This window comes from Xyrauchen texanus, chromosome 19 (assembly GCF_025860055.1).
Source record: "Xyrauchen texanus isolate HMW12.3.18 chromosome 19, RBS_HiC_50CHRs, whole genome shotgun sequence".
Classification (NCBI taxonomy): Eukaryota; Metazoa; Chordata; class Actinopteri; order Cypriniformes; family Catostomidae; genus Xyrauchen; species Xyrauchen texanus.
The window spans coordinates 39,778,444-39,801,859 of NC_068294.1; the positions used below are offsets into that span (position 1 = coordinate 39,778,444).

Sequence of the window (23,416 nt, forward strand, 5' to 3'; positions counted from 1 at the left end):
GATAAATAGGACCCAGGAGTATTCGGTGGATATCCAAACCTGTCACAAACAAACCAAACATGTCTGTCATTTGATCCTAAAATCAAAAGAAAGAAATACTGAAATGAAAATGAAGCTTATTATACTCAGTTATACAAAAAATAGCCTATGAGAACACATTTACATTTTATAACAAAATTGCATCAATTCGAATTGTGACATTTGTAAGAAAATGTAATTAATAAAAGTTATATAGTAAACTTGTATATTTATTTTGATTTAAAAAAAAGGGGTTTAATTCAATTTGAAAATTTGATCAATCATAAAAATAAAATAAATATTGAAATATGAAAATTAAGCCTATTATACTCAATTATATTTCAAGATTTGCCCATTTAAGATTTACACATTTTACAAATTGTGAAATTAACTAAATTAAATTGATAAAATATTCAAATATAATTAATTTTTTATTCAAACTGATGCAATTTTATAAAACGAAATTTACATTTGTTTTGTGTAGAAGCATTAAGATTGTCATTAAAATTAAGCACAATGTTCCTAAAAATTCTGATTACAGTGATGTGAAAAATATTTCAAATCTAAAGCATTTAAACACTATGATAGTACTTGATAAACTGCCTTGTAGCCATTTAAAATAGTTTTTCAGTATTTCTTTTGAGAATTGAATGGATGAGAAACCTTATTGAGAACAACGAGGATTACAAGAAAACTACAAAAGTAAAACGGAATGAGAATATGCGGAGAAAATGTGCTTAATTCTCATGAAAATGACCTAATGCAAAACGTCATAAAAGTCCTATGCACAATTATTTTTTTTCTTTAGATATTTTGCATGAAATGTGACCAGTACATGTTTATGTCAGATCAAATTTCATGCCTAAAAATAGAAATGATTCACTTATCAAAGCTGCAGCGACATTCCACGATGAACTCTTCTGTGACGAGCTGTAAACAAGTGGCCTGAGTGGTTGTGAAAAGCTAAATGCCAGCTGAAGCCTTCAGAGTAACATAAAGCTCAACAGCATTCAATATGAATGCGTGATATAATTATCCATAGTTGAGCGTGACGCATTTATAGTCTGATTTCAAGAGAAGATTGTTATTGTGTTCAGTAAATAATGCGAGCCTTTGATCGCAGTTGGATACCAATGGGTAGATTTAAAAAATTTTGGTAATGATTGTCATTTGGTAGTCTTTAGCTGTCAGTGAGGATGTCCTGATCCGAGATGTTTCCTTAGGTTAATGGTAAGGCATCTCTCTACACGACGGTAGTTTCATCTCATTGGCCTCTGGCTTTCCTCACAGCGATGTTCTGTATGTGCTGCCACAGTAGTGACGGGTCTGACGCGTTATGCCTGATAAGAGACTCCAAACCTTCTGCCTGATCCAGACTCTGCCAGTAATCCTGCGGCCACATCTGGAGCCAGCTGACAACAAACAAAAACAAATATATCATCCAATCTCTCATCCAGTCTTGCTTAAATATACCTTGAAATATGACATATTTCTGAGTGACACTGGCGTTTGATTGGATGGTGAAAACTGGTCTGAGATATCATTAGTGGTGATCCTACTGATGCAAAGGTATTCTCAACCACATTCTTGATAATATATGAAAGCTGCTGTGCTTACCTGTCATCGGGATCAATGCTTTCAACAGGTCCGTATCCAGGGATGGGGAGTGGGCATCCCATGTGTGAGTTGTCGGCCATCTTTGGTTGGGGGAGTGAATTCTGTTTAGGGTTCCTCTTGTGTGCTTTCACGGCTGTGAGGCGCTCATTCTCTCGATTGCACACGAAACACTCAAACCCGTTCAGATAGTTGGGTTTACTCATATCATTAACACCCCATTCTCTACTCTTCAACCCCTCCAAAAGACGCAGGTTGGTGATCTTGCTGGGTGTTTTATACTCTAGATATCGCAAGTACTCTGTGTCGTCTTCATCCAGAGTGTTTATGAACCCGGCCAGCTCTCGTGGGGAGGGGAAATCGTCTATGAGAATGGCAGACTGGTTGTTTGGCAGCCAGTCGATCACTGAGTACGAGCCCCTATATATGGGCACACAGCCCTGATGAAGGGGCCTCCAGAGCTTCTCAGTCATGTAGTCCGGGCACAGGCCGTTCTCCAGGGCGAGATGGAACTTATACCGGGAGACGAAGGTCATGAAGCGTCGATCCTCACCTGTGGCTGTGCTGGTGTCTTGCAGGTGCTCCGGCAGGGGTTTGTTGTTGAGACACTTCCCATATGAGTCAATCTGAAGAGAGGGCAAATATTAGGCCACAAATTAAGAAGCAAAGTAGAATATGGTGCAATCTGTGCAATACTCACCACCACAATGTTTGGGTGGTTGCTAGGACATTGCCAGGCAGTTGCTATTGTGTTCTATGTAGTAGCTCAGTTACTGCTAGGCAGTTGCTAGGATGTTCTGAATGGTTGCTAGTGTATTGAGGGTGGTTATTAGGCATTTGTTAGGGTGCTCTTGTGGGTGCTAGGCAGTAACTTGGGTGTTCTGGGTGATTTCTGGCCGGTTGCTAGAGTATTGTGGTTACTAGGTGGTAAATAGGGTGTTCTGGGTGATTGCTAGGGTGTTGATAGGGTGTTGTGGGTGGTTGTGGATCATCGCTTGATTGTTCGGAGTTGATGCCAAGCAGTTGCTAGGGTGCTTTGGGTGGTCGTGAGGTCATTGCCAGAGTGTTTTGGGTGGTTGCTTGGCAGTAACTAGGGTGTTCTTGGTGGTTGCTAGGCAGTGGCTAGGGTGTTATGGGAAGTTGCTAGGTCATTGCTAGTGTTCTAGGTGTTTGCTAGGGGGTTATGAGCATTTTAGGATGGTTACTAGGCAGTAACTTGGGGGTTCTGGGTGGTTGTTAAGTCATTGCTGGAGTGTTTTGGGTTGTTGCTAGGTGGTTCAGGCATGTGATCAGCAAAGATGTACCAAGCAAAGACAGCGGGACTGCAAACAATCCCCATTTATTGTAAAGTGTTACCATTGATTCTTTACAAACACATAGCTATTGTTGATCAGCAAAAAACCTCCCAAAATTAGAGCAGAAGCTTTGATACCTATAGCCAACATTTGGGAAGGGATCATTTTGACAAGCTTCATGATTTGTATGGTAATTATATAATTGGATCATTGCATATTGATGCACTCAGTGTTTTCTTGCACACAGCCGTAGAGGGTGCCGCCAGCTTGTACAGGCTAGCTGAAGCGGTCAATGCAGAATATGTTTCAAAACGCTGCATTATGCGGTGTAATAATTATGCAAGGCCGTAACATGATTTCAATCTTAATTCAATCCTTAATGCTATATTAATGGATATAATACCAATGTTTCAGAGTTCAATATCTGCAAGTTTACTCTTAACATGTACTTGCTGCTTTTACAACTGACTCGCTGGATTTTCCACATAAATGTGAAAATTACAATGAATAATAATGTAATATTACACCTTCTTAGGAGAGCCAACCCTTATACATTACTTGGCTTTTATTATTTCTGGATTGTGCATTCCAATTCACTGAGTTTTTACAGATTGCGTGGTCTCCAAAAAACTCATGTCCGTAACCCAAGTTAATTTCCCAAACGGGGGAAAAAACATGTCTATACTGTAATGTCTGGACTGTATCTGCAGGGTCTTATGATTATACATACAAATGGTTAGATATATTGGCAATGAGTCCTTTATATAATAAGCAAAATTTCACAATTGCCCTGCAAATATCACATCAGTAACGCCAGAGTTCCCCATTAACTAAAATTATTTTTAACCTCTCAGCAACTGCGGCAACATTTCAAACCTGTTATATCTCCAACCATTTCTCTTGATGAATTACTGTAAACCTGTCTTACTTGAATGAAGTCCTGAAGGCGAAAATCAAATATGGATTTACACAAGGGTGTTGCAAGGGCTGTTTGAGTAGTTGCTAGGCAGTAACTAGGGTGTACTTAGTGGTTGCTAGCCATTTGCTGGGGTGTTCTGGGTGGTTGCTATGTCGTTTCTAGGTCATTGCTAGTGTTGAGGGTGGTTACTAGGCATTTGTTAGGGTGCTCTGGTGTGTGCTTGGCAGTAACTAGGGTATTGTGGGTGATTTGTAGGCAGTTGCTAATGTGTTCTAGTGGGTACTAGGTGTTAACTCGGGTGTTCTGGGTAATTTGTTTAAATCCATTTAAATTATTTGATTAATAGTAATTCTTGCCTTAGAAAACAGGCTGTGGCTCAGGTGGTAGAGTGTGTCGGCTGCCAATCGCAGGGTTGGCAGTTCGATTCCTGGCCCACACAACTCCACGTGCCGAAGCTAGTGCCTTGCATGGCAGCTCTGCGGCCGTTGGTGTATGAGTGCGAGTGTGAATGTGTGTGTGAATGGGTGATTGGGACACAGTGTAAAGCCCTTTGGTGACCTCTAATGTTAAAAAAAGCACTATATAAGTGCATTTAGACCACATAAGACCAGTTACCTCTATATATTTCATCAGCTCTTGAACGTAACGGTCCCGGTCTGAAGGCACATCGCAATGGGACTGCATGTAGAGCACTGGTGCCAGACCGGCACGTCTCCAGCGGTTCTTCTCCTGTAGAGAGACTGCAGTCGGCGTTAAAAGATAATCCAGTGAGGGCAGCCACTGCAGGGTTAACGGATAGTCTGACTCCCTCCTGAATGTAGCCGTGTAGTTAAACAATCTGATGCCAACACTATGAGAGAGGAGATAGTTATTCATGGGTGATTCTTCGTGGAACAGAGCCCAGGTTTGATGCGGCATACGTGGAAGGGGAGCTTCATACGCTCTGAAGTCTGTGCCGTAGAAGATGATGGACGCTGTGCGGCGATACAGCTGGACTTTACGGTTGCGAGTGACCATGCAAGAGGAACGGGCACAGTCCACACGCTCCTTGTCTCCCGGGAAGTGTGGGAACAGATTTGAGCTCCACCACAGAAGGATAGGCAGCTCATTGTTGGGGCGAGGGTCGTTGTTTCCAGGGCCGCGGTAGGTGCTCACAGTGGCAAACTCCATGTCGGTGAGGGCACTCTGAGGCTGGAAAACACCACCGTCCCCTGTGTCCACTGGCCCCTGGCCCCAGCAGGATGCCGTGACCATCACAACAAGCCACAGACAGAGCACCATAGTGAACCTGAGAACAAACTGAGAAAGAACAAGTCAACGTAATCAAAATTATAATGTAGCTGAAGAATATTGAAGTATTCATACTGGGCTGTAAATCTTAAAATGAAGAACAAATTCTACTGTTTTGACCCTTATTCAAAACAGTAGAATAAGGGTCAAAACTAAAATAAACTCTCTTGTTAAGTATATGGTACAATACAAAGACACTCACCAAACACAAATGCCTTAAAACCTAGCAAGTAGTCTACTTGTACAGTATTTTTGGGCATCATAGTCTCACAACCTGGCATGCTACCCATCTAGACAGCATTTTAGGTATCATTGCCTCCAAAAATAGTGTGTTGCCTTCCTAGACACAATTATTTGTGCATGATAGTGTCAAAACAAAGGGAGCTGGCTATGTAAAGTGTATTTTGGGCATCATAGCTTTAGTGAAATTAAAGCAAAATATTGCTAAAGACTACTACACTAACATGAATCTCTTTTGAATTTTTTCCATTTCAATTCTACTTTACGGCACATTTGAAATAGAATCCAGAATATGTATTGATACCTCAAATTGAATTTAAAGGAATATTCCAGGTATTATTAAAAGTTAAGCTCAATCGGGGGCCTGGGTAGCTCAGCAAGTAAAGACACCGCCTACAACACCTGGAGTCGTAAGTTTGAATCCAGGGCGTGCTGAGTGACTCCAGTCACTAAGTAGAAAGCAACCACTCAAAACACTCTGGCAATGATCCACAACCACCCACAACACCCCATAAACCGCCTAGCAATGACTTAGCTACTACCTAGACCACCTAAAAACCACCCAAACACCCTAGCAATCACCCAGAACACCCTAGTTACACCTAGTAACCACAACACTCTAGCAACCGGCCAGAAATCACCCAGAACACCCAACCAATTGGCCCAGTTGCTAGGGTGGGTAGAGTCAAGTTGGATTAACCTTCTCGTGGTCGCTATAATGTGGTTCTCGCTCTCCGTGAGGCACGTGGTGAGTTGTGCGTGTATGCCGCAGAGAATAGCATGAGCCTCCACACGTGCTAGGTCTCCACGGTAACGCGACCAACAAGCCACCATGAGGACCTAGAGCACATTGGGAATTGGGCATGCCAAAATTGGGGAGAAAAATATATATATATATGTTTTTAAATAAATCAAAAAGAAGTTCAATATACAGCATGTGGCATAATATTGATAACCAAAAAAAAATGTATTTTTTTTTTTGACTTACAATGGAAGTGAATGGGGGTCAATCCATAAATGTTAAAAAAAACAAACTACTTCAAAAGTATAGTCAGATGCTAATTAGCAAAAGCTAATGTCAACAAAGCCTAAAACGACTGCAAAATTGACGATTTAAACAACGTTGCAGCTCAAATAACACATGAGTTAACAGACTAGTTAATGTAAGTGCTTTTATAAAATTATACGCTTCACATTCCGCATTTAAATCCACAAAAAAATTGGCCCCATTGAAAGTGCCTCTTTTTTGCCTTTTAAGATTTTTGTGGAAATAAACATTATGCCACAAATGCTGTCGACTGAGCTTAACTTGTATTTTACTTGTATGTTCCTTTAATTCAAATTTAAGAAGGAATTTAATTCATTTCTGAACAGTGCACTTGGACTACTTAGCAGGCATTTTGGGGGGAATCGTAACCTCCAAATCGAGAATGCTGTTTACAGTGAGTGCATGTTCTTCATCTTATGAGTCTATAATGACAAAATGCTGTATAAGTAGGCTGCTCACAACGTTTAAAGAAAGAGCCAAAGGAAAGTCTTAAAAACAAAAGGAGATTTTCCGTTGTGCGATCTGACCCGCATTATTTCTTACCCTAGTCAGAAAAGACGCATGCTATTTTTTCTCCTCAGGTTTTCCTCACTAGTGTACTCTGTATAAGAATCCAAATCACAGGATGCTACTGTGGCATGTATGTTTTTCCCATAGACATGGTTTTTCCTGTTTTGAGGAATGCCAGTAGGAGAGGCTGATGATCATTACCGCCGTCTCGAGTTCTGGGTGAGAATTACATTAAACACATTGACGCAACCCTAAAGCAAGAGCAGAGTAGCATGAAACAAAATGAATCAAACAGATTTAATGTACCAAACTATTACAAAATGATTTCATTGAGGTCTGTTTTGACATTGAATGTATATAATGCATTTGTGTGAAATACCCTTAACCCTTGTGTGCTTTTCGGGTCTTTTTGGACCCATTTAAAAAAAAATTGTTTAATAGAACTTTTATTTTTAGTGGTAGACATCTTGCTGACTTAACCTCCACTAGCTTTCTACACACACACACACACACACACACACACACACACACACACACACACACACACAAATCTGGAATTGATTTGATAAGTCTTAGAGGTCATAAAATAAACAAAACTTGTGATTTTCCGGTCATTTTTGACCCGCCATAGGAAATGAATTGGAAATACTAAAATACAGAAATGTAGTGGTGGTGGTGTAGTGGGCTAAAACACATAACTGGTAATCAGAAGTTCGCTGGTTCGATCCCCACAGCAACCACCATTGTGTTCTTGAGCAAGACACTTAACTCCAGGTTGCTCTGGGGGGATTGTCCCTGTAATAAGTGCACTGTAAGTCACTTTGTATAAAAGCATCTGCCAAATGCATAAATGTAAATGTAAATAAATAAATAAGGGGTGAGACTAAAAAACATCCACAATGAATAAAACATGCACGCACACACACATGCTGGTTTGTAGTAGACAAGTGTAGACAAACCTGTCTTATACCAAACATACCACACAGGTCAAAGTCTGAGTCTGACCCCTGTGTGACAGAGTTTATGCTCGAATTTGGATGTTTGATGTTTGAAATAAATGACAGGTAACAAAATAATATCTCAGTCTTTTCTTTATTACACAATCAGATTAGACTTTGATTGCAAAATCTGACACTTCAACCACAACAACAAAAACGGCACCATCACTATTTGAAAAAAGTCATTTTTGATTAAATCTAGACAGGCCACATTTACAGCAGCCATCACTCCAACACCTTATCCTTCATGCTAAATTGCTAATTTGGTTATAGAGAAATCACTTGCCATTATATCAAACACAGCTGAAAGCTATTTGGTTCATTAAATGAAGCTGAACATTGTCATTGTGTTTGTTTTTGAGTTGCCACAATGTGCAATAGGCATGTCTTAAGGTCAATATCAGGTCAAAATGGCAAAAAAGAAACTGCTTTCTCTAGAAAATCGTCAGTCAATCATTGTTTTGAAGAATGAAGGCTATACAATACTTGAAATTGCCAAAAAACTGAAGATTCCATACAAAGGTGTACACTACTGTCTTCAAAGACAAAGCACAATTGTCTCTAACAAGGACAGAAAGAGATGTGGAAGACCAGATGTGCAACTAAACAAGAGGATAAGTACATCATAGTCTCTAGTTTGAGAAATAGACGCCTCACATGTCCTCCGCTGACAGCTTCATTGAATTCTACCCGCTCAACACCAGTTTCATGTACAACAGTAAAGAGAAGACTCGGGGTTGCAGCCCTATGGGAAGAACTGCAAAGAAAAAGCCACTTTTGAAACAGAAAAACAAAAAGAAAAGTTTAGAGTGGGCAAAGAAACACAAACATTGGACAACAGATCATTGGAAAAGAGTGTTATGGATCTTAACCCCATTGAGCTTTTGTGGGATCAGCTAGACTGTAAGGTGTGTGAGAATTGCCCGACAAGACAGCCACATCTATGGCAAGTGCTACAGGAAGTGTGGGGTGAAAGGTCACCTGAGTATCTGGACAAACTGTCAGCTAGAATGACAAGGATCTGCAAAGCTGTCATTGCGGCATGTGGAGGATTTTTTTATGAGAACACTTTAAAAGTAGTTCAAGTAGTAGTTTCAAACTGTAATAGTAATTTTTCACATTATTAATGTCCTGACTATACATTGTGAAGATAGAATGACACTTTGGTGAATAAAAGTACCAATTCCTTTACATAAGGGCAAAATCTGTACATTATTCCAAACCACTTGGCCACCAGTGCATATCCAATGTATAACTTGTGATAAGAGTTTATAGAGGTCAGCTAATGCATGGAGCACTGAAGTCATCTACAGTTGTTATTTCATGTAATTATTGTCGTGGAATATCGCGATGAATCTCTCTAAGTTGTAAGAAAACTCTCGGAGTCTTGAGTTCCAGATGCCAAAATTGTAGTTTATTGAACACCAACAAACATGAGACCGGCCAGCTGTCCGTTCTGACTCTATCCTCCTGAGTTCTCAGTTATATACCTTTTTGTTATCATCTTGCCCATTATCTCTGACCAATAGAATAATTACTCTTGTCTCTTTCCTTCGCCACCAATATGTTCTATTTTCCTCACTAATTAAATATTGGTGGAAAATCCCCCATCTAATTATTTTTTAAAAACATACATCAACTGGTAACTCCACTTATTTTTGACATAAGTCATAGTTCATGGTAAAAGTGCATCAATTTTAGAAACACCTGTGTATGATACAAACAGCCATGTCCCCATCACATACCTTTTACCTTTGCCCTACATTTCAGTGTACCCTCATAATGAGGCGGCCTTGTTTGTTCATACACAGTATCATTTGATTAATGAAAGAAAATACAAGCTCCAAAGATATTTAACTCATCAGGGTAAAACACCATGCCAGAAACATATCATACCAAAGATATCTAACTTATTAAAAGTGTTTTCAGTAAGAAGTGCATCCTGTATTTTAATGAGACACACCATATATTTTAGAGATACGTGTCAGCATAAAGGAAATACATCAAGGATATATGTCAGAATACTACTAATTAACAAAAACAGCAAAACACCAGCTGCAAAAATACAAGACACCATTCATATAATAACTGATTAAAGAAGTACATCCTGTATTTCAAGGTTGTATACCATTCTTTGTGTTCTCTGCAGCATCAACACTTTTAGTAACCTCATATGCTCTCTCCTGGCTCACACAAAGGCCTAGAAACTCATATAAGTATTTTGATATCTAAGAATGATTATTATACCATCTAAAAAAAATGATTATTCTACAATATTATTATTACAATTTATTCCAGATGTCACCAGAGAGCCTCAATGCATGACAAATTGTGAAGTTTTGACACTTTCAATTGACTGAAATTAAGTTTTTTTTTATTATTGAAGTGAAGATAACATAAAATGTGCTTGTTTTATATGAAAATGAATGGTGTAATTTAGAGCTAAATAAGGACTAAATACCTTAAAATACCTCCCAAAAATGCTCAACTTTGGTATTTTTACTTAATAATATAATTGCTATTAGGCCTACGTATCTTTAAAAAGAGAGAAAGAAAAAAAAAGTCAAATATAACATGTATGTTCAAGTCATTTTTAAACCTTTATTAAAACAAAATCATGCATGAAAATAAAAGATAAACCATATAAAATAAATCCAAATAGATGTGTATTTCTCTTCCTCACTATCACGCACGTTCGCACGCACGCACTCACGCAGCGCGTGTGCAATCTCATCAACAGCAGCATCAGCAGCACTGCGCGCGTTACAGTATGAGGTAATTCAGAGAGTATTTTTACACGATTGTTCTCATTTCAGACCAAAGTTATTTTAAAACCTTTAACATTATCTTATTTCAACTGTATCTAGTAGTATACATTTATAAAATAGCTGTTTATTTAATAAAACCTATGCTAATCTTGGAGCTAGTTAGAGGTAACGCAGACTTATAATGTTTTAATGAATTACAATGCCAAATACAAATGTAAAAAGTTGTATTCCTAATAGTATGATATAATTTTAACTACTAGCATACGCAGAATAATAAAGACAAACGTTAGCTTGAGCACTAGTATGCTAAAAACAAAGCTGTCATGCACGTGTGCGCATGCGCGTAGAGCAATCATCTGTTTCCTGTTCACTGTAATATGGACTGAAAGTAACAGTAAAACTGTTCCGATGCATGAGATATTTACTACATCTTATAGAATGTTACAGTGTAAAGCTTTGCATATTTTAAAAGGACCACTTTTTAACTTAAATATGCCAGGTAAGAGGCTCGTAATAATCTGTTCAGTATTTCACTACTGTTCTAATACAGACAGGTTTCCAATCTGCACAGTAAAACAGTCAAATACCAGACTTACTGTGGTTAGATGTTGTTAGTCACCACTGTCATGAAAAAAGAAGGAAATGAAAATGACAGAAATATTTTAAAGGAATATTGAACTATTCGAAGGATATTCCATTAATGTATTGTGATTTGACATATGTATTTATTGTGGTTTTACTGTAATGTATAGTGTATGGTTTTTTGTAATTTATTTTAAGGCTTGGTTTTAGAGGTCAACCGATAACCAGACAGCAGGGTCTCCGACATGCCGATATAATAGGATATATCATTTATATAATTAAAATATGTAATTAATATAATATTAAATTACATATTATACACGGGCGGCCAAAGGTTTGGAATAATGTACAGGTTCTGCTCTTATGGAAAGAAATTGGTACTTTTATTCATCAAAGTGGCATTCAACTGATCACAATGTATAGTATAATATATATAAAAAATTAATTAACTTTATTTAGCATTATATTTACTCAAACTTTCACAAAAATAAATGAATAATACTTAGGGCTGTCGATTTAATGCATTAACGCGTTAAAAATATTTACGCAATTAATCGCAAATGCCCCCGGACCGTAAAAAGGAAGATTCCTGAGAAATGCAAGCTTGTAGTACCACCTGTTTACTCCAGAGGGCAGTAAGTGATATTTCAGCTGTTTGAGCAATGTGCAGTTTATACAGTGAAGAAAACTCTTCAGTAAGCAGAACAACACAAACATGCGTTACGAAAATGTGATCTAAGGGATCTCAAGATGTGTTTAAAGATTGAGTATTAAACTATATTTAACTTGACACAGTGACCTAAACATTTTATGTTTATGACGCAACGATATTTACAACGCAGGTGTTAATTGACGGGTCCTTAAACAAGCCCTCAAAATAAATCTCGAACTGATTGACAAATGTGAAATGGATTGCTGTGAACTGTATGACAATGATTGACTTATGATCAATAATATGGTAGTAAACAATACATTGTATTCTAAAGCTGCTTTTTGTATTGACTTATCAATGATGAACTCTTCTGTAATGCATTTTAATTATCTGAATATTTTTTATTTTATATATATAATTTTTTAATATTTAAAGACAACTATGTATAATCATTTTATCATTATATATTGAATTATTGTTATATGAGGGGCTTTCTCAGCAAATATTTGTATATGCAATTAATCACTATTAATTAATCGGGACACCATGTCATTAATTCGATAACATTTTTAATTGATTGACAGCCCTAATAATAATACTAATAATAATAAAAACTGGTGGATCACAACCCAAAAATGGGTCGCGGCAGGGAAAGGACAATGCCAGGGTTCTATCTCCATTTAAATTCACAGAGTCACAGAGACAAATGGAAATTATATTCATCTCATGTTCGACGCTTTATATGTGCTATATACAGTATGCTTCTCATCTTAAAAAAAGGCTATTAGATTAAAGCTCGCGCGAGCCATCTCAGAACCACTCGTGCCAGTGATCTGCTCTGTTCTAACCTTGTATTTCTGCAGCGCTTGGGTGACAACCAGGCTTCCCTTGATATCGCTGTGCAGACCACAGTGATGGAACCCATTTGCATTCTAGAGATCATTTTCTAGTTTAAAGCGCTATTGAGGAAGTCAAACTTCTCAAACAGATCGAAAGCCCTGACATTATAAACAGCACTGACGAGGAAGAGACAACACTGTGCATGTGCCACAATAGGCTTCATATAATAGAGGTTAGTTTTTTTTTATTGGGTTGGGTCGGCACTTGATGTCCAATGTAATTTCTGGGTCCTGAAGCAAAACCAGTTGAGAACCACTGTTTCAGATGGTAGATAGCAGTACCATTAGTTATGTTTATTAATATTGTCAGTGGCATGTTGTTGTGATAATCTACATTTATTGGGCGAATAACAAGCTGTAACAGACGAGCACATTTGCTTTCATGCAAAATTAAAGAGGAAATCAGATGACAGTTCTGTGTTTAAACAATCCATGCACTATTTGAGAGGGTGTTGTCCTGGCTAAAGTCTGAGGGTCACACACTAAGGTACCTGACCCAAACCAGATAAAAAAATCACTATTACCTTTACACTGTTTTGAGAGGTTTTGACACTGGTATTCCTTCATAGATCATCAACTATATTACATTACCTGCAGTTGTTTGTTTATCTGTATATATGCCATTGTTGTATTCTTTATTTTGTGTTCACTTATTGAAATAGTATGCATACTTGTTTCTGTGTGTGTTTTGTCAGGTTACACTGAGCACGTGTGATAGCACGGAGGCCGTTATGAGTGGGAAGAGCCTCTTACTGAAGGTCATTCTCCTGGGAGACGGCGGTGTGGGGAAAAGCTCCATTATGAATCGCTACGTGACCGACCGCTTTGACTCGCAGTCGTTCCACACCATTGGCGTGGAATTCCTCAACCGCGACCTCGAAATTGACGGTCGACTCGTCACCCTCCAGATCTGGGACACGGCGGGCCAGGAACGCTTCAAGAGCCTGCGTACGCCCTTCTACCGTGGCGCAGACTGCTGCCTGCTCACGTTCGCAGTGGACAATCTGCAGAGCTTCCAAAACCTGGGCTGCTGGAAGAAGGAGTTCATGTATTACTCTGATGTACGAGACCCGGAGCGCTTCCCCTTTGTGGTGCTCGGAAACAAGGTGGACAAGGAAGAACGCGAAGTTGGCCAGGACGAAGCCAGGGCTTGGTGCGAGGAGAACGGTTGCTGTCCGTACTTTGAGACCAGCGCGAAGGACGACACCAACGTGTGCTCTGCTTTTGAAGCTGCGGTTCGGGAAGTTCTAGCAGGGGAGGACACGATTGATCACAACCTGCTGAGTAGCACCATTGATCTACATGGAAACCGTAAAGTGGCTCGTTCTTCTTGCTGCTGAGGTGCCTCCAAATTGATCCTGGCCTTGATGGACTTTCTATGTGGTACAGGCACAATTGTAGTCAGATGCGTCTCTTTGGTGACCTGGCTACATGTGCAACAGAATTATGGTCCTATATAACAGTAAAGGTATTTTATATATATTTATCTCTTCACAGTCTGGCACAAAAAACACATTCCATGCTTGTGACGTGGGGCTTTTATAATAGTGTTTTATGATTGCTTCATGTCCTGGAGATCCCCACCTGCTCAGATCTCCAAGAGCTCGCACAGTGCAGATTTAGCCTCTCTTCAACATTCTGCTGTTTTGTATGGAGCATTTTACTGTTTCATTATTTTATGGTGGTACCCTGTTTGTCTGATATTCCAGTAAACATAACCTAAGATTGACGCAGTCCCTTAAAGGAGGGGTTTACAAAGTTTTTCCCCTTGCAAGGTACCACCTTCCTAAAGTATAAAAAGAAAGCTGTGTGAGGAAACGTTGTTAGCGTGATATTATAACGACAAAATGTTTGCAAAATTAAAGGAATATTCCGGGTTCAATACAAGTTAAGCTTAATCGGCAGCATTTGTGGCATAATGTTGATTATCACAAAACATTTTTAGATATTAGATATTTTTAGACATTTGACAACATTTAGACTCGTCCCTCCTTTTAGTAAAAAAAAAACAGTGAGGCACTTACAAAAAAGTAAATGGGGCCGATTTGGGGCAGAAATGTGAAGCTTACAATTTTATAAAAGCACTTACATACATTTTTATGTTAAAACTTGTGTATTATTTTAGCCGTGAAGTTGTTAAAATCATAATTTTTACAGTCATTTTAGGGTTTGATGACATTGCATTGTCATGGCAACGAAGTCGTAAAACTGCCAATAACTTTAATAACAAATGACACAGAAAAGGTTATTAAGTGATTTTGTCACAGTAAAACCATGTTAACATGGATATTGTTCACGTCTTGTGGCAATACTTTTGAAACAGTATTTTAATGTTTACAGATTGGCCCCCATTCACTTCCATTGTAAGTGCCTCGCTGCTTTTTTTAAAGAAAAGGAGGGAGGAGTCTAATGTATTTTTTTTTTGATAATCAACATTATGCCACAAATGCTGTCGATTAAGCTTAACTTGTCCTGAACCCGGAATATTTCTTTCATTTTACTTTTTTTTTTTTTTTTTTTTGGTAGGAACAATTAAGCCATGGTACTTATACACATAAAATAACCATAGTGTTACTATAGTAAAACTATTGTAACCATGTTTTTGTTTTTTGGAGAATGATGATATTTATCACCATAGTTTTGGTTTTCCTGTATTATGGTTTTACTACAAATGGCACAGTTGAACTAAAGTAGTAAAACCATGGTTCACTTTTGTAAGGGATGGATAAAGCTTTTGCTAAGGAACCCAAACTATTAAGAGGGAATGCAAAACTATTACAGAAATGAAATTCCCTCCCATTCCTCTAAGGGGCTCCAAAGAATATTTGGTATTGAAATGGTTCGAAAAATGCATTTGCTTTGTAAAGTTATTCTTTAACTGAATTATAAACAGTCAAGCAAATGTCCTGGTCAAATTTCACCCCAAAATCACAATAAATAAAATAAGAAATTGTTTGCATAAAGAAAATTATGTTTGATCATGAAGATATTTTGCATTGTGATATTTTCTTGATAATTAAACAAAATTCCTCTGAAAGTCTTATTACTGTAATGTGAAACAAAATAGTATTTTAAATCATGGTAGTGTGTATGTGTGTGTGTGTGTGTGTGTATATATATAATTTTTTTGTGCTGCATTTAAGTTGTTCTGATTTTAATAATGAGAATGAGATTCTTAGCATGATGGATAAATGTGATTAATTGTCATGAAAGTGATGTCACAATGCAAAAAATCTTAATGGTTCTAAAAATAGGCTTCATTCTCTTAATGCAAAATATAATTTCTTATTTTCTCCTTTTGATCTTGGGGTGAAATATGACATAGACTTCAATTTGTGAGATTCACCCTATTCACCCTACACCTTTTGTTTGTTATTTAAAAATACATATTTGCTAGCATATTGCTAACAAATCATTTGATTCACATCAGTAGAGCATTATTGTTACAGGGAAAGGAATATTTTTTCTGTTTTGGTATCGAAAGATAATTTTTAAAAATGTATTTTAAAGTTATTCTTAATTTGTGACAAGGTACAGAGGTACAAATGCACAGTTCTTTTCCTCATTTTATCTTTTTTTTTTTTTTTTTTTTTTTTAAAGAGTAAAGGGCACTCGTGAACAGCTTTTGCTTTAGTGCCGAAGTCACAATTTCATTTATAGGTACTCTATTTGTAACTAATCTTTCTTAAAGGAATAGTTCACCCAAAAATGACAATTCTGTCATCATTTACTCACAAACTAGCATATCTTTCTTCAGTGGAACACAAAAGATGATGTTTGGCGGAATGTCTAAGCTTCTCTTTTCCATACAATGAAACGGACACTGTTGAGCTCCAAAAAAGCATCTTAAAATGTCACCATACAAAGCTATTGTATAGTTTCAGAAGACTTGGAATATAGTGCACAATACGGGCTAAGTGGCGTGAACATTCCTCAAAATATCTGTTTTTGTGTCCAGCCAAAGGAGGAAAGTCATATGGGTTGGGAACGACATGAGGGTGAGTGAATAATGACAGAACTCTCAACTTTTGCTGCTCACATTTTCAAGTGATTTGTTCCCTAAATACAAATGTATTCTCAGTCTTTTGCTAAATCAAGCAGAACGTTGGAGTCTTAACAATTAGAGAGACCCAAGTGTGTGGAAAATGGACAACTGATTTTCTTAAACGTTTATAGCACTTGCTAGCGCTCCCTGCATTTAAAGCGTGACATGTAGCTGATGTTTCACTTACTTCCTGCAATCATACATTCATATAATTTGTTGTTCTCGTATGTTACACATGTTAAACACAGCTTGGTTTGTTTTTGTTGATTGTTGTGCTCGCATAGTGCTGCGTAGTGCATACCTGTAAGGTCTCAAACTTTATTGTTACACTGTGAAATAATTACAGATGAAACACTGTTTCTTGTTCTCAAACGGTTGGACAGACAGGTACTGTACATATTCAGTTCCAACCCAAATATTGTCAAATCTGTATTTGACTGTCTGTTTACTGATCAAGCAAATGAAGGTACTAATCATCTGGTTAAAAGTGAAGAAATGTTACATGATCAGATCTGTATTACATAGTGTTTATGTAATGTACCTTACATTTTTAGTGTAACAAAAGTCTTTTGATAAATCTGTTAAAATTTGTTGGCTCAATTTGATAAGCAAATTGCCTGAAGGTCTGGAATAAGTGCATTAATCTCACAAACAAATGACCAGATCGTATAATTTACAGCCAGATTTCCATAATGTAAAAATGTCATTCTCATTACTGTAATATGAAGGAAAAAAAATGATTTAAATTATTAAGTATTTATATATTATGATACTATTTGTTTTACTGTCTTTTTCATCCTGATTTTAATTTAAAAATGAAAAATCATTGTGTTGGTAATTACAATTACAAAAAGCATAGTGAACACATTATATATCTGTTAAAAATATAATGTTTGCATTACAATAATGATAATTTATTTGGGTAATGCACTTAATTTTCATGAAAATAATGTCTTAATCCAAAAAAAAATAATTGAAATTATAATAATCTTAACTGTCTTAAAAATAGGTTTTTGTTTTTGTGTGTAAAAAAAAAAAATATATATGTATTTTTTTGGGGTGAAATATGACCTGGACATGTTCTTGACAGTTTTTGTGAGATTCACCCATTTGAGCTTGAGTTGTACCATTCCTGTCTCAGTATCTGTTATGTTACATGCACATGAGTATTGTATTCCATCAATTATACTGTCATTTATATGTAAGTATGTCAGAGTAACCAGTCACTACCACAGTAATGATGCTGGGGATGAATATGAAAGGGCATTACTGAACTGAATGAACTGACTATGTTATCATTTTACCGTTTTGATTTGTTCAAGGTGTGGCACACTGCTGTGCGTTCATGTTTAAATACTGCATTAACTGACATGGAAATGACTGTACATTCACAAAATGCGTCATCTGGTGTATTTTGTAAGCAGGGGTTATGTTATGATCCCTGGAAAGGGCTGGGCAGCTCCTCAAACTTGTACCCTACTGTCTTATGTCAACTCCAATGCAATATGGAGGTCAAGACTGCGTTTGTTTGCAAACTAATTTAGTTTGCAAGAATCCCATGTGATGAATAAACAGTCTGCAACCATAAAATGTGTGGTTTATGCTTATGATTTTGTTTTGTCTTGTACTGTCATTTACATTGTGTGTGCTTACACGCACACCTATAGACCTTATTCACATCAACGCCATCTTTGATTTTCGACGGGAATGACAACTAGGCTGTGAGGGATTGAAGTGAAGTCTTTTCAATGAGCTGCACTGCAGTTGAGAATGTTTTTGGATCGTTCCAAGGACAAAACAGTGTAAAAACATCTTTCCAAGACTGTTCAGTAGACAATAAAATCTCCAGAAAGGATCCCTCACAGCCTTGTTGTCATTCCCATTAAAAATCAAAGATGGCACTACCATAAATAAGGTCTGTACGCTAATAACCACCAAAAATCTGACTGAAAACATGAGACTTGAACGCATCGTTGATAAGCCGGCGAGAACACGGGTAAAGGTGTTTTCATGTAATGTGAAAAAAGGGTTATACTTTAACCTGATGAAGAAAAACTGTTGAAGGCGTTTAATTGACCTTACATGTTGACTTATTAAGCAATCAGTGTTATATTGTGCATGTAAATGCACTCAATCTTTGCAGTCTTTAGGTTCTTGGTTGCTCTGCAAAGAAGGATATAGCTGCAGGCATAGCTCTAAAAAGGGACGTGAGCTCCAAATATAGGAAGCCCCTAAACTTATCTAACCCTTTCCCTAACCTTAACCCTTTTGAGTCGGTGCAACCCCCATTTGGAGTAACCCTGCTCTCTTTTGGATATTCCGCCCCCATTTTGAGGTCTCCGGCCTGCAGCTATACCTATTTCCTCAAATGGTCTCGTTTGCTAAATGTAAACAATAACATCTAATAGTAGGCATATAAAGTAAGAGTCCTATCATCTCAACCGTGGCTTAAAAAGATAGTAAAAAAGGGATGAGAGAATGTTTGTTGGTCCCTTTAAATGAAATAATTATCGCTGCCTTTGAATTGTCATTTATTTATGTATAGATACATTTTTAATGGCATTAACTACATTCAACACTTAAGGCGCACTGATTCAAGGTTTTAAAGGAATATTCTGGGTTAAGTACAGGTTAAGCTCAATCAGCAGCATTTGTGGCATAATGCTGATTTCCAAAAATATATATGTCGCCTCATTCCTCCTTTTCTTAAAAAAAAAAGCAAAATCTGGGTTACAGTGAGGCACTTACAATGGAAGTGAATGGGGGCCAATCTGCAAACATTAAAATACTCACAAATGTCAAAAGTATAGCCACAAGACAAACAATATGTGTGTTAACATGATTTTAATTTGATAAAATCAGTTACTAACCATTTCTGTGTAAAGTTATATCCAATTTTACAACTTCGTTGCCATGCCAACGCAAGGCCAGAAACACTGTAATTCCACAAAAATGACGATTCGCATTTATTATCGTCATTTAAAATTTTTTGGTAATCAGCATCATGCCACAAATGATGTTGATTGATCTTATTCTGAACCCGTAATATTCCTTTAACTCATGCGATGTCATTTAAACACATTCTCAAAATCTCCCTTTAACAGAATAACAATCTTTGTAACTTAAACAGTCTTTCGTCCATGATGTCATTTGACAGGATTTTCAGGAGCAACACTATAATCCACACTAATCTGTTTCAGTTTGAAAACTCTGGTTTAGTTTCTCAATGTCAAAGTTTAAGGAAAACGTCAGTTCTAGTGTGGAGAGTTGTAAACATGGTGAAATAAATGCTTTTTCAAACTGAAGTGTATTAGTGTGGATTCAGCAGAAGGCCTGGGCGTCTAGTCACACGTGAGCCGTGCGAAGTGCATAGGGAGAGCGCAGACTTCCTCTGTACTCATTTAACAGTCGCCCAAAGAGTGTATGCCGTCTCATCTCATCCTTCTCCCTGCGATGTTGTTATTTTAAAACAAGCCGCCATGCTGTGAGGTGCAGTGGACAGTGAATCTACGAATGACAAAACGAGCTGCAGTACATCTAGAGTGATGCTACACAGGAAAGACTAGTGATGCACCGATGTATCGGCTGCCAGTGTTTACCATCGGCCTAATCATGCATGAAAATGCTGATATGAAAAACTGGTTTATTTATAATTAATTAGTAACACACTTTGTGAAAACTGTGTATTCAAATGCACTATCCAGACATAATAATAGCCACAATATGTAGAAGGGTTTGCACTCCTGTAATATTTCCTTTTTATTCTTTCTCGTTCTCATGTTAATGCGGAATAAAAGCTGCGAACATTCGTGACAATTGTGAAAGCTGCACTTACCTATAGGCTACATGATGAGGGAAATCATCCAAACTGCTTTGAAACCTGCAGACTTTGACTTCTGAGATATAATATGATATCCATTAATGCTGAACGATTGATTGAATTAAGATTGAAATCACAATATGGCCTTGCATGATTACTAAACCTTAGGCTATGTTTGGAACGGCAAAAACAGAAGTGCAAAAATGTTTTAGAAATATAAAATAATAGTTTTTTCATAGCAATCCTCATGTTATCATATTTCGTTTTCATGCATACTTTTTATCTTACATTTAAATTTCAATGTGGTTCTCTTTACAATTTTGGCCTGTCGTGTGTTCAACAGATCCAATGATCACTGGAAATTATTTATTGTTAGAACAGTAAAAAGCTTTTGTACAATCTCTGTACATTTATTAAGCATTCCTATGTAAAATAGCGATGTGATGACAAACTAAGATAAGAGTCAGAATATAGCTATCATTATTAGCCTATGGTTTTTTGTTAAAACTGGTATCGGTACTGGGTAAGCATTTTCACATCGGTGCATCCCTACTAAAGACAAGCATTAAAGTCTCTTTACTGTCAAAATCAAACTGAACCGAACCATTGGTGAAAGTCATCGACTTTTTATTTGCAGCTAAACTCCCAAACTGTCCGTTTTTACAGCACCAAATACACCAACAAACAGTGCAGCCAAGCTTTAAATAAGAATTAAGCATTGACTGTATACAAAATAGCTACTGTAAATAGTGTTAGTGCTATTTAGGAAATTTTACTAAACAAAATAAAAACATTGATTAGTACAAAATGTAGCAAAAAAGAAAAGAACAAAAAGTTATACAATAACTACAATATTCTCCTGATAATTAGAGTAACAAAACAATACAGTCTGTTTTTTAAAGGGATAGTTCCCCACCCTCATGTCAATCCAAGCATGTCTGATTTTCTTTAAATGGAACACAAAAAGAGATTTTAAAGAATGTTCATGATGCTCTTTCCCATACAATAAAAGTAAAGATGGACAGATGCTGTCGACCTCCAAAAAGTAGAAAAAGCACCATATAAGTATCTTAAAAGTAGTCCTAATACAACTTGTGTGCTATACCCCAAGTCTTTTGAAGCTGTATGATAGCTTTGAGTAAGGAACAGACTGAAATTTCAATTGTTATTCACTGAAAATCTTCCCCTTCACCATAGCGCTCAAATCTCATCCGAGTTGGCATATGTTGAAATGGTGACAGAATTTCGATTTTTGGGTGAACTGTTCCTTTAACTCCAAGTTAAACAATTGCTTTCACCAAACACTAGGGGGTGATCAAACACCCTTTGTCTCAGGCTCAGATACTGTCATTATCAAAAACATTCAGGAGCAAATAATAAAAAAAGCATGCTAAATTGAAAATAAAATGGTTAACTCTTGAAAGTGATATGAAGGATTTATATCTACATCTACAGCAAACAATTAAATATAAAATAGGCTATGTCTGATAATGGCTGCTTTTCTTTTTGTCTTCTACATCTACAAATTCGTCTTTTTGAGTGGGGAGAAAATATTCCAGCCACGAAAAATAATATTAGCAACAACATCGGCTAAATAACTGCAAAAACATTATTAGTCCTATCTGTGCACCAGTCATAGAAGGGCTTTTATTTAAGCAGCTCAATAGTCCCAGAACCCTCTTTGTCGGTGGGCGATATCTTCTGATGCTTAAACTGACCCCTAGCATGGGATTGTGATGGGGCTTTCTTCAAACTGGCTCCTGAACAATGTGGGGCAGCTCCATTGTTTACACATTTCTCAGCCCTTTCAAGAGTCTGTGAGAAAAAAGTGCCGAGGTCACAAGAAAACAACACACATTGCTCTGTCTGACTCCATGGCAACCAGATGTGAGGGATGATCACCATGGAAACCATCACCACTGTGAGAATTTTCCTTTTTGTGCATCTGACTAAAATCTTAGTATACGATATCTTCCAAATACTTTTTTAAAAGATTTTTTTTTTTACATTTTTGTTTTAAATTACATTTTCTATACAATGAAGTCATTTAGGTTCTAATAATCTCTGCAAACTGCCTCAAATGGACTATACTTACTGTAAACACATTTGATAGTAGGCACATATAAAGTAAAAATCAAGAGTCCTATCAAGTCTCATTATTTAAAAAGTTATAAAAAAGTAGTACTAAGGGGGGTTGGAGGGGGTTGCTCCAATAATGATCGGTTTCTATAATTACAAATTAATTGCCGCCTTCAAGTCATGTCAAAATTAACGTGTTGACGAGATGAGGGCACATAACAATGGTGCATATTACCATTACATTGGTGAAACTATATAGGTACAGTTTGTCAATACAAACTTTAAAGTTGGTTTGAAAAATTCTTATTAAAAATAGTTTTAAAAATTTCAAACTTTAAAAAGTTATACAGGCCTTACAGTCAGACACACAGACAGTATCCGACAGACAGTAGAGGGGCATCCCAAACCGCACACTTCTGCACTATTCTACGCCATTTTGTAGTGCAAGTAGTGTGAGTAGTATGTTAACACTGAAAATGCAGTAAAAAGAAGTGTACTTTTTCAATTGTCAAAACGGAGTGTGGAATACACCCTTCAGTTGTAAATAATAAAGAGTGAAGCAGCTAGCAAAACTTCAATGGATACAGCACCTTACAAATGTGAGTTGAATGCTTTACCATCACCCCAAGCAGTGTGAAT

The 23,416-nt window shown here is 37.1% G+C and overlaps 2 protein-coding genes across 3 annotated transcripts; one reads left to right on the forward strand and one right to left on the reverse strand.

The window, feature by feature from the left end:
• Window positions 1-62: 62 nt before the first annotated feature.
• Window positions 63-7,113, reverse strand: LOC127659932 (alpha-(1,3)-fucosyltransferase 11). Its single transcript, XM_052149928.1, has 4 exons — window positions 6,968-7,113; window positions 4,462-5,145; window positions 1,636-2,258; window positions 63-1,430 (listed from the first exon to the last, which is right to left on the reverse strand). The coding sequence occupies exons 2-4, from the start codon at window positions 5,125-5,127 to the stop codon at window positions 1,283-1,285; spliced, it is 1,437 nt and encodes a 478-aa protein (XP_052005888.1). The 5' UTR covers window positions 5,128-5,145; window positions 6,968-7,113; the 3' UTR covers window positions 63-1,282.
• A 3,547-nt stretch (window positions 7,114-10,660) lies between these two features.
• On the forward strand, window positions 10,661-14,816 carry LOC127660090 (ras-related protein Rab-9B-like). 2 transcript variants are annotated; one of them, XM_052150157.1, is made up of 2 exons: window positions 10,661-10,707; window positions 13,529-14,816. In XM_052150157.1, the coding sequence occupies exon 2, from the start codon at window positions 13,565-13,567 to the stop codon at window positions 14,171-14,173; it is 609 nt and encodes a 202-aa protein (XP_052006117.1). In that variant the 5' UTR covers window positions 10,661-10,707; window positions 13,529-13,564; the 3' UTR covers window positions 14,174-14,816. The 2 variants fall into 2 exon arrangements, with proteins under 2 accessions (XP_052006117.1, XP_052006118.1); XM_052150158.1 differs by lacking the exon at window positions 10,661-10,707 and adding an exon at window positions 12,997-13,006.
• Window positions 14,817-23,416: the final 8,600 nt, after the last annotated feature.